The 18,755-nt window shown below is 54.3% G+C and overlaps 1 protein-coding gene across 5 annotated transcripts; it reads right to left on the bottom strand.

The window, feature by feature from the left end:
* Window positions 1-292: 292 nt before the first annotated feature.
* LOC310891489 (paired box protein Pax-7-like) lies at window positions 293-16,015 on the bottom strand. 5 transcript variants are annotated; one of them, XM_083853765.1, is made up of 6 exons: window positions 14,813-16,015; window positions 13,683-13,907; window positions 11,546-11,781; window positions 10,761-10,890; window positions 9,632-9,766; window positions 293-444 (listed from the first exon to the last, which is right to left on the bottom strand). In XM_083853765.1, exons 1-6 carry the CDS (start codon window positions 14,961-14,963, stop codon window positions 338-340), a joined length of 984 nt encoding a protein of 327 aa, XP_083709891.1. In that variant the 5' UTR covers window positions 14,964-16,015; the 3' UTR covers window positions 293-337. The 5 variants fall into 5 exon arrangements, with proteins under 5 accessions (XP_083709891.1, XP_083709892.1, XP_083709890.1 ...); XM_083853766.1 differs by having other exon boundaries at window positions 296-444; window positions 9,632-9,760; XM_083853764.1 differs by lacking the exon at window positions 293-444 and adding an exon at window positions 9,210-9,503 and having other exon boundaries at window positions 9,632-9,760.
* Between the last annotated feature and the right edge of the window lie 2,740 nt (window positions 16,016-18,755).

The following is an 18,755-nucleotide window of genomic DNA, read 5'->3' on the forward strand; positions in this document are numbered from 1 at the left end:
CGCAGACCTCTGTTCCGCCCTGAAGTTATTTCGTTCTTCAGCAGTTGGTCCCAACGAGCTTTCCCCTTGACAGAGGGTTGCCTACCTCTGCACCGTTCACCTGCGCGCATTTTCCCCTGAGAAGCACGGTGGTTTTGACAGTGTCTATGTTTATATATAATTTCCCCCAAAACATCGCTTAGATTTCAACAGCTTGGATCCCCCCATCCTCTACATGCGCCCTAATCTGGGGCTGTGCCGCCTCTCCCTCTTCACACATCCCCCCTCCGGTGAACTGAAGGCAGCGAGAACGGGGTTATTTTGTTTGTTTGTTTTTAAAGAAAAAAACCCACATTTGTTAAAACCGCAAACTCTTCTCCTCCTTTTGCTGGAGTTTCAGGAATGGAAATTGCAGCTTACCCGCTGCGAGCACATTCAGCCGCACGCACAAGGGAGGGTTTGTGGCTGGAAGGAGATTAAGGAGAAAAGTCCAGGAAAAAGAAACAGAGCAACAAGGTACAAACCAAATATTCCCATTTTCACATTCAAAAAAAAAAAAAAAAAAGCAGCATCAAATAGCTCAATTTGCTGCTATTTAGCATCAAACAGTCATCTCCTCCAGAAGTGGGGAAAGAATTTGCAAGAACTGAGTTCCTGCACATAAATAACGAATCCCTCCAGAAAATGCCAGCTTTTCACCAAATCCGCGCGTAACTACGTGGATATAGATATAGCCCTCTAAAATCACCAGCAGCTCCGGCTATCTGCCCTCTCTTGGATAATTTATACTATACAAAGGTTGGGGGCTATTAATGCCGTGTCGTCCTCCCCCCAACCCCCCCATTCCTATTCATGTCAGTGTTTCTTTCTTTTTTCCAGCAATCAAATGTGCTGGGGACAATTGTAGCGAATTTAAACATGACTGTCCCCTGAATATCCCTCGACATCGAAGTGTCCTTTGTACGCTCACCCTCTCTTTTCAAGGACGCTTATACATTTAAAAATGCAAAATAATGCAACCGGGGGATCTTTATTAAAGCGCAAGCCTGGGCTCTGCTCGGATCGGTGAAGCTCGAACCCCGATTTTTTTTTGAGCTCTTTGCCCGTGGGAAGTTTCGCGGGGGGTTTGGGGACGTTTGTGCTAACTTCGGGAGAGGCGAAAAATCACCCGAGCGTTTTGAACTCCACTTGAAGTTGCTCGAAACCAGCTTCTCGTTGAGAAATCCTGTCGAGTCAACTTTCCTCCCTCTCCTTTAATTCCCAATAAATATGCAAATCAATTCGTCCCCATAATGCGAACGGAAAATAAATAAATTACAGAATTGCCGTCGCTTCGGACTTTTCCCTCCGCTCAAGATGCGGGCGCAAATGGCGATGGCAGTGGGTCAGAGGCAGGTGTCCCCGTGCCCCCGCTCCCCACGAAAAGAGGAAAATTAAATTTTTCACCCCCCTCCCCACCAGCAAGGGTTGGGGACGGCCCCCGGGGGCCGGGGACACGGCGATGCTGCGTCCCCGCCCGTGGCGGCTGCGTCTCCATCCTCGTCCCCATCCCGACCCAGGCGGCGGAGCGGGGAGGGGGCAGCCCCCTGGACTCCCCCCCCAGGGGGCTGGGCAGGCCGGTGGGGACCCCCTCTCCTCCCCCCCCCGCCCCCGCTTTGGGGACAGCCACCTCTCGGCGGGGACGCAGCCGCGCGGCTCGGAGCCCGCAGTTTCCCCCTCCCCTCTCCCTCCTTTCAAGAAGCCACCAGGTCACTTTGATCCGCGCTCTTTAGGGGCTCCGGACAAAGAAGCCACTGAAGGCTGAAGGCTGCCGGGTGTCTCCCCCCCCGCCCCCCCCGTTCTCCCCACGGCTGCCGCACCTACCCCGAGCGGGAGCCTCGCAAGCCGCCGTGCCCCCAGCCCCACTCTCTCCAGGGTCAGGCAAAGTGCTTCCTTCCAATTTTAGCAACAGCAACAAAAAAACAGAGAAGAGTGAAAACCAAGAAGGGCTTCCTCTGCCTTCCAGAGGGAGCCCGGGGGCAGGGGGCGGCCGGCTCTGGGGGGGGGGGGGGCAGCGGGTGTAAATGGAGGCGGCTCCCCCCCCCCCACGCGCACACTGCCGAGCATCCCTGAGTGCCCTCCCGTGTCCCCAGCGCCGTAAGAAGCGCGACCTCGAATGCCATTTTATTCCCCCCCCCCAAAAAAAAAAGAATAAAAAAAAGTTTTTTCACCCCTTGCCAGCGCTTCCCGGACAGCTGGAGGTGCAAGGGGAGCGCGGGCAGGGCTGGAACATCCCTCGGGTTGGGAACATCCCTTGGGTTGCGGCTTGAAAGGAGGGACACCCCCCCCCCCCCATTTCCAGCTCCCTTCTCTCCGGGAAGACCCGACGGGGTGCGGAGCGGTTTTTCGGGTCGCTGTTAGCGGCGGGGATCCCCCCGAAACGAGCGCTGCGCCCCTTCCCCGGCCCCACAGCACGGATAGCGCAGCCCTGCCACCCCCCCAGCCCCGGGCCATATGTCGCCCGGTAGCTGCAGGCACATACACAGCCCTGGCACGGGTGTAGCTGCAGGCACATACACAGCCCTGGCACGGGTGTAGCTGCAGGCACATACACAGCCCTAGCACGGGTATAGCTGCAGGCACATACACAGCCCTGGCACGGGTATAGCTGCAGGCACATACACAGCCCTGGCACGGGTATAGCTGCAGGCACATACACAGCCCTGGCACGGGTGTAGCTGCAGGCACAGGGCAGGAGCAGGGTGTCCCCCCCCGCCGCTGCCCCCGCAGGACCTGGGCGCAGGAAGGGCCCTTTGCAGCAGCAGTTCAGCGCCGGCCCCGGAGCCATCCAAGCACGTAATGTGCAGCCTCAGATCTCCCGTGTCCCACAAGACAGAGCGCCTGCTAATTAATAGACAGCGATTCCTGCAAGCGGCCCGAGCAGTCTGTAATATGATGAACTTCCTTTGTACCGGTGTCACCACAAATGTTTCTGATAACGAAAAGCATCCAAGGATCAAAGACTATAAGCTTCTCAATTTCCTCAAGCTGCCTCTACTTTTCCTCACCTACTTCTTCTCTCTCCCTGCCGCTGTCCCTGCCGTTCCCCCCCGCAGCCCTCTGCCCGAACCCGTCCGAAAAGCCCCCGCTGCCAGTCCTCAACCCCCCCCCGCCCCAACCGGGCTTCGTCTGGCATCTCATCGCTTTTGGGGCCAGTTCACGCGAAATGCGGTGCGCGACGAGCTCCGTCCCCGGGGAGGAGGATGAAGATGAGATTTTTTTTTTTTTTTGGAAGGGGGGGGGTGCAGCAGACCGGCTGCCCCCGGCCCCGCCGCATCCCCGTCCCGCTGTCAGCTGCCCACCCGCACCTGCGCCCATTTATTCCTTCATTTCTTTTTCTGGGCTTGTTCGGGATAGAAAGGACAAGGGACCCGCCCCTCCCCATACGCAGCCCCCCCCCACCCCCCTACCCGGCCGGCTGCTTGCTCCACCTGCATCTTCAACACCCCCTCGAGGGGGAAACGGTGCCACCAGAGTCCGGCCGCAGCTCGCAGCCGGGGGCAGCGGTGTCCCCATCCCCATCTCCGTTCCCAAACCCATTCCCTGTCCCTGTCCCCATCCGGCTCGCAGTCCCCGCTGCTGCCCGGCCCGGCAGCCCCCAGCATCTTCTCACCTTCCCCCCCCCCCCCCCAAAAAAAAAAAAGAGTCCAAACCAAAGTGAAGTTCAGATTAACAAAAAGGGAAAAGAAAAAAAAAAAGCCGTTGGTAGAGAGGAGTTATGTGGCAGCTGATTGAAATGGGCTTTTTTTTTTTTTTTGAGAATAGGCTCTATAAATATAATATCTCCAAAGCTCAGGTCTTAAGAGGGTCCCTTATTTGCTTATTTCTTTTGTAGCAGACGTAATTTTCAGAAAGATGCTTCCCCCTCGCCTTACCCTAATGCTCGAGTAAGTACCTTACAGCTTTAAGGCTAGTGTTATATATGCTTTAAAATCCTGCCATGTAAATTCCCCTGAAAAATTTGGAAAGCTTCTCGGGGGGGGGGGGGGGGGGGGGGGAGGGGAGAAAGGGGAGGTTAATCCGGGTTTAATGCTATGATGCAGTCACAGGACCAGGGCTAGGCTGATTGTGTTATCTCTTCCCAACATTTGGGTCTCCCATATTTCACCCAGCCAAATAGCTGCGAGAAAAAAGTGCGTATGGAGGCACTCCTGACGCCTCAGGAAAATATGTTATTAATATCTAAATAACTTCCCAATACTGTCTCTAAATCTCCTCTTCACCACTCCAGATGATGAATTCGTTTGAAGTGTTCTCCCGTCTCATCTTTTCAGTGTCTCTCTCTCTCGCTTTTTTATAACCAGGCTTATTTCAAACTGGTAAATATCTAATTCCTTTAACCATACTGCAGACACGTCTCTCCCCTCTTATATACTATTCTCATTTGGAGAGATCCATATATATATATATAAAACAGAGAATAAACCCCAAAACAGCCTTAAACTACTTCTTAAAATTATTCGGGCATTAAGAGCGGTTTTTTTTGGGGGGGGGGCGGGGGGGGACCGTTTGTTTCCGAACAATCCCCGCGCCCACCTGGATCCCACATTTGCCTCGCAGTCTTCCTGCCGCTTAATTCAATCTGTGCCTCCTCTCTTCTACCCCAATTACCAACAAAACCTGGGATTAGAAATATACCTTACAGCTTCCTTCCTCCCCTCCTCTATCGCGGCATCCATCTCCCCCACCCGATTACGAACGGCGAAATAGCCGCTCTCTGTCCCTCCCCGTGGCTCCCGCCGCCTGCCATCCACCTTCAAATCGGGCAGCCCCGGCTCGGCCCCGTGTTTCCTTCCCTTTCCCCTTCCCCCGGCATTACCGAGCCCAGCTCCGGCCCCCCGCCCGCTCCCCAGCCCCACAACGCGACCCCTTCTCCTTCCGACAAGAAAGGGGGGGGGGGGAGCAGAAAACAAACGAGCAGACAAACCCCGGATCATAAACGTCTCCCTTATATTATTTCACTTCCTACTGTATAATTGAACCTCTCTCCCCGCATCCTTGTCTTAAGTTTGTTTTTTAAAACGTCTTGTATTAGATTATACTCGTTTATTCCCCTCTCCAACCTTATCTCTCCTCCTCTCTTCTCTCCTTCCCGTCACACTTGATTTAGGAAGGAGTTTATCTTGCAAACATTTGCCTACTTTGTTTATGTAGACCAGGTTCTGCAGCTACTTGTTCCCAAAAGCCACTGTTTGCCTTTGTAATTGTTATCTGTGTTTATTGTTGTACCTCATTTGTCTCAGCTTTTTTTGTGACATGTAAGCTCCGTGTGTGCTCACATACGGCCCCCCTTCCTTCTCCCTCTCCCTGTATTTTTTTTTTCCCTTTTCCCTCCCCTCTCCTCTCTCCCTGAAATATGCACAGAATAACTGAGCCTAAAGCCAATGAATTGCTTGACACTACCCTATCTCTTTCCTGCCCCCCATTATTAGAGCTGATCCCACTCGCAACACTCACAAATCCCGCCTGGTCTCTGTTTGATTAGATTGCCAACCTTTCGTAATCCCTTGATTTGATGAAGTGTCTGTTCCCCCCCATTTCCCTCCTAAACACACATTTACAGAGAAAGCGCTTGTTGGTTTTAAATCGATGCAGATTGTTTGCTGATAAAGGGGCTACCCCTCCCCCCCGGCTCAGGGGGACAAAGCCACTTCCCAGGTGTGAAAGCAAGGGAAGCCCCCCCCGACCCCCCCCCCCCACCCCGCACTCTTGCTGCGTATCCATTCACAGCCCTGACCCTAATTAAATTTGGCAGGACCTGTGCACATACCCGAACCTCCCTCCCACCCCTAAAAACAAAAAAAAACCCTCCCTGCACCGGCGGCAGGGATGGGCACCAAATGCCACCGTTAGTACCGGGGGGTGCACCCCAGCACCCCCCCGCTGCCGCCCCCACCTGTTCGCATTTCCAGCCCCCGGTAAAACAAAACCCTCCGCCAGCCCCTCCTTCCACGCGCGGCACCCACGCAACATTGCCACGCTGACCCGGGGGGGGCAGGAAGGGGAAAAACTGGGGCAGAGCCCGGTGCTGGAAGCCCCGTGCGCTAAAGCGGAGCTCAAGAGAAATAAAGCAGAGGAGGACACTAATAAACACTCATAAATATATATATATATAATAAAAAATAAATAAATATTTTTTAAAAATATGAAAACTCGCGTGTCAGTCCCGCCTGCCCCTGCTGCTCCAGCCCCGAGCCTCCCCTGAGGGCAGCCGGGCCTCCGCTCCCTCCCCAGGCCCCCCTTTAATTTGGGGCTGCCCCAAATTATCTCCCCCCCCCCCCCCCCCCCAACTCCCCCCACCTCGCGTCTCGCGGTGCGGGGGAGCAGCGCATCACCCGGGCGCGACCCTCCCTAATAAACCCCAACAGTCATAATAAATAACAACAACACCAAATAATAATAACTCGGTCTTAACAAGGATAAAAAAAAAAAAAATAAAGTGAAGCCTCATGAATATATGCCCAGGGCTAGCTGGAGTGAGCCGTTTAAAGATGAAAGTGCAAAGAAATAAAGGCTCAATTTAATCTGCCTTAAAACCCTTCAACTTAACGTTTGTGCTGGGAACTCAGAGAGTGAGTACTGATTGGGGATAAATACATTTCTTAGCATGCCTTGGAGCTATTACACCCTTCTCCAACACAGCTCCCTATTCAACAGCCACAGTTTTCATTACCAGCTCTAATAAGTCTTAACATTATTAAATGCCAAGCAGACGATAGAAAGAAACAGGCGCAGGGTGGAAGCTTTCTTTAACACTTAAAAAGAGAGAGCATTTAGGGCTGTCTTCCCCTGGCTCCCCGCAAGGAGAACCCGCAAATGGAGCAAAGGCGTTTGTCAAGAGGAAAAAGGCCAAAACAAAGTTTCCCCTCTCCTCTTTCTCCTTCTCCCGTGCCGCCCCCGTCCGCGAAAATAATGAAAAGGTGTTTAAAAAAAAAATAGTAATAGTCAAAAACCCACCGAGCCCCTCAGTAAAAGCTGAGCTGGGGAACAAGTGTCAAGAACGCGTTGGTGGTTTTGTGGCAAACCTCGCCCTCCCTCCCCTTAAAAAATAATAAATTGGTCGGGTGCGGGGGAAGAGATCTCCGAAGCGTATTGTTATTTCAGATTAAAAAAAAAAAAAAGAAAAGCAAAATACACAGCGCGCAGTGCCCGCCTCTAAGTGATTTACAAGTTGAACGGTCATCATTTACCTTAATTGGGGCTATTATTAAAACATTTCGAAATGCACACTGGTGGAGGGACTGGGCTGTATTCTGATTATTTTTTTTTTTTAGCGCTCCCGGTCCCGAGGCAGCGGCGGATCCCAGCGCTCCCCGGCCCCCCCCTCGCTCCGCTCCTCCGGCGGCTGCGGCTCCCCCCCGGCTCCGGGCTTTTGGGGAGGATTTTACCCCAACCTGCGGAGTCCCGGCGTCATTACGGGGCAGGGAAAAAAAATTAAAAAATAAATAAAAAAAAATCAACGAAATAAAGAAAGCCAAGCACTCGCAGTTCGGGGGTTCTCGCTCGGGATGGGCAGCGCGGCGCTCCGCGGGCTCCCGCCCCCGAGTTTGCCCAAATTAGCACTCGGCTGCAAACGGGCTGGGTTTGGGAACCGGGGGCTCGTGTTTTGTTTGCCCGCGATATCACCCGGCCAGGAATGGAGCCCGGTCTGTTTTGCTTGTTGACACGTAATTCTGCATATTATTACGGAATAAAAAGCCTCCAGCTACTGGGTCGTGGTGATTTTGGGAGGGGCGGGGGGGGGACGAACAGCGAAAAAAAAAATCATCCCGCAGTTCCAATTTTTTTTTTTTTGAAGCTACGGGACCCGAAGAAAATAAATCTTTAAAGCCCCCAAAGCTCCCCCGAAATAAAATGAAATAAACCGCGGCGTGATACGGGGGAGCTCTCCTCACACACAATGGACCCGATTTGCAAATGAGCATCGCCTATTTCCAAATCACAAGCAACATTTTGCAACGTCCAACGGCTATCCTTTTTCCAACAGACGGTCCTATAATATTACAAAACTATCTAACAGCAGGGAGTTTTGAATAATTTATCTCCCTTTCTTCCCTTCCTTGGCCCTTTGTCCAAACTTTTTCTCCTCCTTGCAGAATTTTGAATGAGAATAGACAAGCCCTCCCTCCCCCATCCCTTTACTCCATTTTTAAGGCAGCCTAGGGTTTTTCCCCCTTTTTTCCCCTTTCTTTTTTTCCCCTTTTCTTTTTTTCCTCTTTTTTTTTTTTCTTCTTTCTTCTAGTGTTTGCTTTTGTGGCCGGGAATCTTTTGCTTATAAAGGTTCAATAGACTTAAAGGTCTTTGTAAGTGAAGTTCATCTTCAAGGTTGGAAAAAAAAAAAAAAAAAAGGGATCGGACCCTTAAAGAACCCCCTTTTGTGCACCTTCATTTAAAACTCCCAGTAACGTTTGATGGTGACACGGAGAAGCTTTTCTCTGCCCCAAATTCACCGCACTTCAATATTCCCCGCTCACCCGCATTGTCCCAAATTGGGGAAAAACTTGCAGTCAGACACTCCGCAAGCGATCGCCCCGCTTCCCACGCGTGGACGTGGGAGCGTTTCCACGCGGGAAGGACCTGGCGCCCGCTCCGTCGGCGGTGTCGCGAAGCTTCCCCAAACTCCCACCGCTTCAACGCCAGTGCGACCCCGACGGGCCTGTGCCATCGCCATTTTGCCATCAATTTTCAAGAGAAATAGCAAAACCTCTTTGGCACGAGGGAATAATTCTCTGCCTGAACCACTATCCCTCTCCTTTAAACTCCCCCCGTTTGACAAGCTTCAATCACATCCACTAAAAATACCACCTTTCCCCTTTGTGGGGGGCTGGGGGAGAGCCATCTCCCCCTGCCCCCCCCCCCCCCAACTTGCCAAAACTACAACTACATAAGCCACACGGCCTGCTCCAGCTGCGCCTCACCCCAACCCCACATTTCCTCGGGCGCAAGGAGCTTGAAAAAGTTTGATTTTTCATCCCACGAGAGGAAAGCACCAGCCGTAGGAGGTGTCACCAGTTCCTCCCCCCCCCCCCCCCCGCTCCGCCACTGGCCTCAGGCCTTTCAGCAGCAGCCCCAGCTTTATTATCCCTATTTATTATTTCACTCAGGGGGGCAGCCCCCCGCGTGCTCCCATCCGCAGCCCCCCCTTGCCCGGTGCTGGTGGCTCCCACCGCAGCCCCACAGCAGCGCGCATCCTGGGCTCCCTAATTGATATTGATTGGCCAAATCGGTCAACTGTCAGCCAGAGTTTCAGGGGACCACTTAGAGAGCAGGAGAGAAATCTGTTTAACAAATTCATTTAGGAATCAGAGATGCCTCCCCCGGCCATCTCTTTCCCCCTTTATAAATAATTGACCTGGAGCAGCTGTGAGCAAAACACTGACAACTCTTCCTCCCAGGGATGGGAAAAGCATCCGGACCCCAAGGGGCTGGGTACCACTGGACCCTGCCAGGGCAGCACTGCACCTTGACTCTGACACCAGACCTTTCTGGAAAGCAAAAATAGAGGGCTCTGGGGCCAGCCCCTATTTGTTATCGATCTGAGCGGGCAGGGACATGTCCCTTGGCCCACCAGTCCCCTCCAGCCCAGCCCAGGGCACGCACGGCCGCCTCTAACCTTTGTCGCCCAGGATGCCGTCTATGCTGTGCTTGGCCTTCTTTTCCCCATCTTCCTCCTTCTTGTCGCAGTCCTCCTCTTCCTCTTTCTTCCCGAATTTGATGCGTAGCACACGGCTAATCGAACTCACTAAACCTCAGACAGTCAAAGACAAGAAGGCAAATATAAGCTGCCTGGGAATGCAACGGGGGAGCCAGCGGGGAAACCCAAGCCAGAGCCCCCCAGACATGCAGGAGCCCCCCCAGAGGGCAGCTGCACCCCCTTTGCCAGGGGTGTGCTGCACCTGCCTGCTCTGCCACACCTGCCCCAGTGCTTCTGGCTTCTCCCCTGAGATGCCATGAGCTGCTGGCAGGGATGCCCCAGGTTGGATGCACTCCTCATCCTCCACCCAGAAGGCCTGGTCCTGCCCAGGGGGTTTCTCGCAGGGTGCCCCAGGATGCTCCCCCCCGGGGTTACCGACAGCTTTGTGATGGGGATTTGGCTTGCACCCTATGGGGCACCTGGTGAGGCCTCACCAGCTGGATCCAGCCTTCCCCTGGACCTCGCTCTGGGGGAGCTGTGCCCTGAAGGGGAGGCTCAGCCTCCCCAGAGCAGAGGGAAACTTTTAGCCAGAGGAGCCAGGACCTAAAAAAAAAAAAAAAATGACCAGACCCTCGGCACAGCCCAAGACTGGGGTACAGCACTGCTTCGTGTGGGTGATGGGGAGCCCGGGCTGAGAGAAGCGCAGCTGCACGCGTGCTCCCACCGAGTCGAGTGGGGCGAAGACCCAGCAGGGTCCCCTTGACCCCTGGTTTGGGGCCTGCCCCGTGCATGCTCTGCCCAAGGTGAGGACTCCTGGTGCTTTCCAGGGAGCTGAAATAAGTTGGGGAAGTTGTCTTTATTGCATTTCTTTTTTTCCCCCCAGTAGCTCTGTGCATCCAGGGCACAAACGCTCCTCACCTCCACGTTGTGCTTATTTGCTGCAGCAGGGTTTACTTGGGGCAACCATTTCCCCCCTTCCCATTCAAAGTTAGGGCCGAGAGGATGCCTGCAGCCCCTGGAAACGCATTTGGTGTCGGCTGGAGATAACCGTGCCCCAAAACAACTCTCTCTGGCCACAGGGGCCCTGCTGGCCAGGCTGCCTTCTCACCTGAGGGCACGGTGCTGCGGTCGCAGTGCCCATCCTTCAGCAGCCGGTCCCGGATCTCCCAGCTGAACATCCCGGGGTTCTCCCGCTTGTACTCCTCGATTTTCTTCTCCACGTCGGGAGTCGCAACCTGCTTTTGTGGTCAATGGCCACCAGTGTGTGCCCGCGCGTGCAAGTGCAGAGAGAGGGAAGGGGGGAGAGAGAAAGCCCTTTTAATTGAAAAAATTAAGCCAGGCTGCTAGTTTTGGGGTCAAGAATAGGTATTTGAGGGGTGGAAGGGAGGAAAATAAAGCTGGGAGAAGGCACTGCTGTCCCACAGCTGTGGAGTCCACTCACCCCCGCCTAAAACTAAACTCTCGGGGGGACAAGGAGACAGCAAGCATGGATTTATCGTGAGCCCGAAGAGGGGAAGGAGGCAGGGAGAGGGTGTGAGGGATGCTTTCGGGGGAGGGGGGGGCCGTCGGTCTGTCGTTCCCTGAAGGAAACCGGCTCACCCCCTCCCCGCACACTGAAGCGAACCCTTGAACGCGGGCCACTTGTTGCGCGGGGAATCCCGCGTTCATTTCTTCGTCGCCCGGCACCGGGCTCTGTCCCCAGCCGAGCCTGCGAACTGCAGCTTGCTCGCAGCCCCTTCCCCTCCACCCTCCTCCTACCGCCCCCCCGTCCCAAAATCCACGAACACTCCCCCCCCCCCCCGGTGCTTCCTAACCTCGGGGAGTTTGGGGAGGCGGAGGGGAGGGGGGGGGGCACCGGCCCAAGTCGCAGCGCGGCCCCCACCTTGCACTCACCCTGGGCTTGCTGCCCCCGATGGCCCCGGGCCGGATGGAGCCCGTCTCCTGGTACCTGCAGAGGATTTTGGAGACGCAGCCGTGGGAGACGCGCAGCTGCCGGGATATCACGCAGGGCCGGATGCCGTGGTGAGCCATCTCCACGATTTTGTGGCGGATGTGGTTGGGCAGGGGACGCCCGTTGATGAAAACCCCTCCGAGCTGGTTCACCCGGCCCTGGCCCAGCGGGGTGGACACTGGAGCGGGGAGGGGAAAAAAAAAAAAAAAATTAAAAATGGGGAAAATCCGGCAAAACGCGGCGCGTCCCTCCCCGCACCTCTAGTTTGCGCCCCCGGCTTTTGAGCCCTAAAGCCGGGCAGAAACCTCTCCTAGCCCTTGGCCTCGGCTTTTGTCCCGCATCCCCGCCGCCGTGCCCTGGGAAACGGGAAAGTTTTCCCACCGAGGGGCCGAAAATGAAGAGTCCCGGAGCCGCGCTCCCCCATCTCCCTGCTCTCCCCGAGGTGCTTATGCGTCTGTACGTATTTTTGGCATTTCACGCGTACGTTTTAAACCAGACCGCCGGTGGAAATAGGAAAAGATTTTTAAAACTGCATCGCAAGGCTAAAAACAAACAAACCAACAAAAAAGTTGCCACTTCCCACAAAGGCGCGCTCCGCTCCTCGCTCCAAATTACGGGCGGGCGGATATCTGTTTGCGGGCAAACTTTTTGCAAATAACCCCTCTAAATACCCTGGAGGGATTTTGCCGGGCTTTGGGTCCGGTTTTAGGCACGTTCGTGGAGCCGCGGTGGGCGCGGAGCCCCCGCCGGGTCCCCGGCACCTTGCGCGGCCGGAGCCGCTCCCGAGCAGCGCTCCCCTCCCCGGTGTGCTCCGCATCTCCCGAGGTGGATCTAGCAGATTATTACGATTTCACAGGTTCGAAATTAGGGAAGGAAAAAAAAAAAAAAAAAGGGGGGGAAGAAAGGAAGAACTCAGCTGCGTAATTTGCAGAAAGGCTGGAGGGGGCGAAGGGGTGATTTTCTCTTTACAAAGAAAAGTCGATTCCAGAAATTGCCTCGCGATTTAACAAGAATCATGCACCACTAATTCAAAGTCACTTGGCCAGCACTCCCTGGATATATCATTATCGACAGATAACACTCGAGTGGCCAATTTTACATTCAAGAGGCACTAAAACCGCCGGCCGCTCTCTCTTTTCATTATTCCCAGTCATGTTGTGCAAATATTGTTGTAATCCTTTGATCCTTTCCCTTGCCGTCTGTTTTACTTCATTTGCTACAGAAAAGCACTTCAGCAAATCCCCCCAGCTTGTATGTTTTGCAGCCTGCGTGGCTTTCCACAGGTTTGAGTTTCGCCACTTGATCACGGTCTGTACGAAATTCTCCCGGTTAATAAATGCGGGGAAAGGGCTCCCGCTCTAATTTTGCTTTCTTTTATTTTATTCCCTCGCACAGCCTTGAGCAGAAATAATAACCCGGGTGCCGGGTGCCCACACAAAGGGAAAGCAGACGACCGGGGAAGTTGGGAGCTCGGCGAGGTGGGGATGACACGGGGATGACACTTCGCGAGGTGACAGCTCCCAAGTCCCCCCCCACGTTTCCCCTCACCAGCCCCGGCCAAGGCCACACCGCTGCCCGCTCCGCTCCGGAGCCGCGTGTCTGCTCCGGGCTCCAGAGATGCTCTGGGCTTTGGGCTCTGTTTTCCTCGGGAAAAGTTGGAAACAATCGCTTAGGTCGTTTCTTTTTTTTTTTTTCTTTCCCTTTTTCCTTCTTTTTTTCCTGTCTTTTTAGGGCTGGCGCTTTTTTAGGGGGTCGAAAGGAAATATCGGAACGTGCTCCCCAAAACCTGCGTGCTGCCTGTAGCTATTTTAGCAGGGGAGGGAGTTTGGGGACGCAAAGCTCGGAAAGGCGCAGGGATGGAGCCCTACAGCTGCGTGGGGAAGGGCACGGCGTGGGAAAGCGGCTACACGGCGGAGAGGAGTCGGATGCTCCGCTCGGGACCCTCCGATTTAAGTTGAACTTCGAGCCCACCCAGCCCGGCTCCCCCCGTTGTGAAAATCCACCAGAAAAAAAAAAAAAAAAAAAGGAAAAAAAAAAAAACAACAGGCATTCGGCGGCGGGAGGGGGTCCCAGACCTACCTTCCAAGGGGAAGCCGGTGCGGGGGTAGTTTTGCCCCGGAGCCGGGCGCATCATCCGCGGCACCGTCCCGGGCAGAGCTGCCATGGCGGGGCAGGCCGGGCGGTGGAGGGGCTCCGCTGCGAACCGGGGGCACCCCCGAGCCCCGGGCGAAGGGAGGGAGCTGCGGGGTCGCCTCTCGCGCCCTCTCCGGGGAGGCTGAAGGGCTCCGCTCTTCCAGCCCGCGGCTGCAAAACAAGGGAGAAATCATTGCTCCAAAAATAAAAGGGTACGAATCGAAATGATGATGATGGTGATGATGATAATAACAAGGGGGGGGGGGGGGGGGAATTGGGGAGGGCTCACCCACCAGAAATTCCTCTTAAAGTTTTAGGCTATGTCACGACCGGCCTGAGCGGGCGCTCCGGAGGAATGTAACCCAGGCTGCTGGGAGAAGCAGACACATCCAAAGTTGCCTCGGTGCTGGGCTGGGCTTAGGGATGGGGGGCCGGGGGGTGGGGGGGAGCCGACTTTCCCCCTTATTTCGTCGTTGCTGCCTTTTTTTTTTCTCCCCCCCTCTTTTTTTTTTTTTTTGGTGGTTGGTGCCTGTCGCTCCGGGGATGCGTGGGGGGGGGGGCGGGGGGGAGCCGGAGGGGAGAAGGGGGGGGGGGTGTCAGAGGGAGGTTTGGAAGTTGTTAAAGAGCCCAACTTGGGTCTGTGGGGAGGAAGAGCGAGCCCCAGCGCTGTGATAGGCTCCAGCTCCTTTCTTTTATTCATCACCGGGGAAGGGGGTACCGCGGCGGGGCCGAGGGACCAATAAGAGGCAGCAGCTTCCCAGCGCGCAGGCAAATCTACGGGCTCGGGTTATTTTTTTATATATTATTATTCATTACTAGGCTTGGCTTCCTTTTGATGGAAAGCCGGGGCTCTCCCCCCACCCCCCTTCTTTTTTTTTTTTTTTAATTAAATACATTGGGGTGAAAGCAGGGAGGAGAAACTTTAAGAAAAAAGGGGGTTTTGCCTGAAAAAAAGTTGGGCGCGTACCAGCCGGAGCATCCCTGCGGTTCCCAGCGGGGTCGAGCCTGCCCCAGGTTCAAAAAAATCCCCCCCCCTCCCCGAGCCTTCACACCCCCGGTTTGAGGGGGACTCCTACCCTTTGAAGGGGGCTCGTATCCTTTGGGGGGGGGGGTCGTGCCCGTTGTTCCCACTCCCCATGGGCTGAGGAGGGGTCGCACCTGCCCTTCCCCTGAGCAAAGGGAGTGCCCCCCTCCCCCCCCCCCGAGCTCCCCGCGCGCCTCCCTCATTAACAGCCTTAATTAAGCGGGGCTGCTTAGCCGGGTCCTTTCGGGAGGAGCCGCAGGGGCCGGGTTCTGCCGCTCGCTCCAGGTGCCCAGGGCGGCTCCCGGGGCCGACCAAATCGGCAATGTTTTCCCCCCAAAAAAGTGGGAGCGGGGCCGGAATCCTCCTCGCAGCGGGGCATGACGCCAGGGCTCGCGAACCCTTTTGTTTGCAGCTGTAAAAGGGCTTTCCGTGCAAACCGCTGGAAACTTCTCTTTTTCCCTCCTTTAAAAAAAAAAAAAAAAAAGCATCCTGCGGGGGAAAAGCCAGCCAGCGCCGCTTCTGACCTGTCTGGACCCAAAATGTGGTCCCTAAATTATCCCCTGCCCCCTGAGGACACCGCCACCCCTAATTACCCCCCCCCCCTTTTTTTTTCCTCCCGGGCCGTCTTCTGCAGCGTTTGCTTTGAAATTAAAGCACGGGCAGACCCCTCCCAGCCCGGCCGCATCTTCAGTGCTCCCACCCTTCCTCTCCCCCGCCTCGCTGAGAGCCCCCGCTTTTTAATTTTTATTTTGTTTTTATCGCATCACCACGTTTAAACTTCGTCCCCCAAAATCCTCGGGAAAAGAAAAAAAAAAAAAACCACGCTGAAATTCTTTCCAAGGTGTCAAGTTCCTTCCAAAGTCCCCTAATCTCGGCGCAGCCCCGAGGTTGGGGCTCCGGCAAACGAAAATAAAGACGCTTCACCCCCCTCTGCCCCAAAAGCGCCGATTCCCGAAGTTTTAGGCACACAAATAACGGGCAGCGAGAAGGAGAGGGCGGAGAGGGACCAATTTGGAGCCCTTCTCAGCCGCATTCCTCCAGCGCAGCTGTAATTCAATTATTTGCCTTTCGTTTGCTTAGATGGACAGAGCCTGGGAATAAAGTTGAAAATTAAACGTTTCTGCTCTGCCGGCACCGGGGGGAGAGAAGGGAAGCGGCCCCGGGTCACAAACCCCTCCCGGGTGCGACGGGGGGGGGGGAATTGGGTGAAGATTGGCCGGTTTCGGCCCAAACTTCGCTTTCCCCTCCCGCACCCTCCCGGGAGCCGCCGGAGTTGATTTTGGGGACGCGGCGACAGCCCCCGGGGTTGCTTCTCGGGCTGGGGGGGGGGGGGGACAGGAGGGCTGGGGGCGGCACTCCTGGCGGCGAGCGACTTCACCAAGCATTTTTCCAACAATTAAGGAGTGTGCAGGGGTGAAATGGCGATTTCACATGCAGCTCTGGGGGCCGGGGGTGTTACCTGCGCGCCCAGGCAGCGAGCTAAGAAAGTGGGATCCCCCTTGTTGTTTTTTTTTTTTAACACCCCCCCGTTTATTTTTTTTTGGGCCAGTGCTCTGCTTCATTACCCATGCCCACAAAAGAGAGACCCCTTCTTTTTTTTTCTCTCTTGGGAGCGGCAATAGATTAAAACAAGCATCAATCAGGAAAGGAGCAAGTAACCGCTTAAAGGAGCAGGGCAGAATTCCCCCCCCCGCTCCCCCATTTCCCTGCGCATCTCCATGGTTTCCTAAGGTATGTTTCTGCTTGATAAATGCCGTATTTCGCTATTCCCTTTGGAGAAGCGACTTGTAAATCAGCCAGCTCGTAAGCAGGAGGGATGGGGTCGGAGTTTTTTTTTTTTTTTTTGGGGGGGGGGGGGCGCATCTCTCCCCCTGCCTCACCCGCCTTCTGCCGCCAGGGGAGGGGGCTGGATCCGGGGCTAAAAAGATTCCTGGAGGGCAGAGCCCTGCGGAAAGCCGCGGCCAGGTCGCCCAGGGGGAGGCCCGGAGCCCCCGCCCCGCCGCTCGCGAGCCCACGACGCGGCGTTAATTGCGATGCTCTAAGAAAGTCTTTTTTTTTTTTCCTTCTCCTTCCCCCTTCACGATGCCGTTCAGTTTCTAGAGCGATGCAGATCTAGAAAGGAGACAGCTGCTGAGGAGCTAAGTCAGATGCGGCTCGTCTGTTCAGCTAGTGAAACCTGAAGGATTTGATGGCGATTCACTCCCCCCCACATCCCCCCCAACAAGTAGGATGCAAAAGAGAAAAAAAAAAACCGCCCGGGGATGAATTATTTAATGAAAAGTTACTACCTTCTGCAATTACAAGAAGATTACTAATGTGGGAAGGTTTTCCACTTGAGATCTCAACGTAATAAGCATTATTTTTTTAAGCGATTATCCAATAAATCTCTCTTTAAAGGGCGATAAATCCACCTTGAAAACCGGGGATTTAAAAAAAATATTTCTGAGGGACTTCCGCATTTTTTAAAATGACCATTGGAAAAAAAAAATCAAGAAAGGCAGAGTAGCACATTCAGGCTGAAGTGTTTGTTTTGTCAGAAAACCCGGAGAGGAGAGAAGGAATATTTTCAGAGCTCAACAAGGCAGGCTCAGGAAAGCAGGCTGCCTGTTTGAAAAGGCAGCTCCAAGCTGGAAGAGCGGAGTGCTGTTCACAAGCTCCTTCCCAGGGAGGCAAAGTTAACGTGCACATATGCTCAACATCACCAAAATTAATTTCTTTTTTTTTTTTTTGGCATGAAAGCCCAGGAGCTGCCAGATGAGGCAGATGCAGTTTGGGTGCAGGCATTTGGTGCCTGCTCCCGCTCGAGCCTCCTGCAGCCCCACAGGCTGAAGTGCCCACCCTTGCACAAGCACCCGTGTTGCAGGTCTCAGGAAAGCCCGAGCACCCACAGATATCCACACCCTCAGGCAAGACAGCTCCTCGAAGGGGCACACAAACTACATCTGCTGCAGAGATCTGCTTTTTGCTACAGGGGGGTTGGAAGCAGAGGTAGTTCAGGGAGCAGAAAGCTGAAGTCTGGATGCTCTGCTTGAGTGCAACCCCTCAATAGCCCGGTGAATGCGATGCTGCTCTCCAGACCTTCTTCCTCCGCCTCCCCTCCCTTGGGGAACAAGCCTCTGTTTATTTGCAAGAGACGCTCTTAACATCAGTGCTAAAGAAAGTCCCATGCACTTAGACCATGGGCTCTTCTGAAGCCCTGAAGTGGGGAAGGAAACAGTTCTTACCTCCAAGACCGTTCCTAAAGCAGTTTGCATTTTCTCCTAGAGCAGAGTGCTCGTGCACCAGTGCAAATCCTCCATACAGACCCTGCAGCTTCGCAGGGAGCCCAGTTAGCCATGCTGTCAATTTGTGCATGCAACAGGAATTCTTCCCCCCCCCCTCCAGGGGCAGCAAGAAAAAAACCAAGAACAAAACTCCTCCAACTCCGCTCCCCGTCAGAATGCCAGACAAAAGCCAGTGTCACAACACCACTGGGTTCCTCGGATCTGCCTCTCCACTGGGTCAGGTTTAATTTGCCCAGAGTGCAGTATTAATAGGATGTAAGCTGTGCCCTGGAACAATTACCTTATCAAAGCATAACATCTATGGAATGAGTAAAGTATTTTCATTAAACAAATCAAAATAATAAGGCTGGCAATGGCCTTGTTCATTCTTTGAACCTGTAAGTGGCTTTAGAGATATTCAACAGTACCTCACCAACATCTACTCCACTGGTAGTCCCTGCTTAGTTTTTCTAAAGAAGATTAACTACCCCTTGCTAAAAGGCTCACTTCTACTTTTGTCAGGGTGCACGGACTAATTGGGTTTACCCTGCATACAACAGGATCCCTGTATTCCCGCTCCTGGTCTCACTTCCCTTTTCATGTGGTTTTTCAAGACGGGAAGAACACTTTGCTCCAGGCATTTGACTTGCTCAGCATTATGCATTGACAGCAGCATGCTCCAGAGGGCCTGACCGCATGGGAAGGGTGCCCAAGCACAGATGCTGCTGGAGC

The sequence above is a fragment of the Anser anser genome (assembly GCF_964211835.1).
Source record: "Anser anser genome assembly, contig: HAP1_SCAFFOLD_531, whole genome shotgun sequence".
Taxonomy (NCBI): domain Eukaryota; kingdom Metazoa; phylum Chordata; class Aves; order Anseriformes; family Anatidae; genus Anser; species Anser anser.

Coding starts and splice junctions, on each gene's coding strand:
- LOC310891489 (XM_083853763.1), bottom strand. CDS start 14,963: ATGAGGGAGGCGCGCGGGGAGCTCGGGGGGGGGGGAGGGGGGCACTCC. Junction 13,908..14,812: donor ATACGAGCCCCCTTCAAAGG/GTAGGAGTCCCC, acceptor CTTGTTTTGCAG/CCGCGGGCTGGAAGAGCGGA. Junction 10,891..11,545: donor TCGGGGGCAGCAAGCCCAGG/GTGAGTGCAAGG, acceptor TGACCACAAAAG/CAGGTTGCGACTCCCGACGT.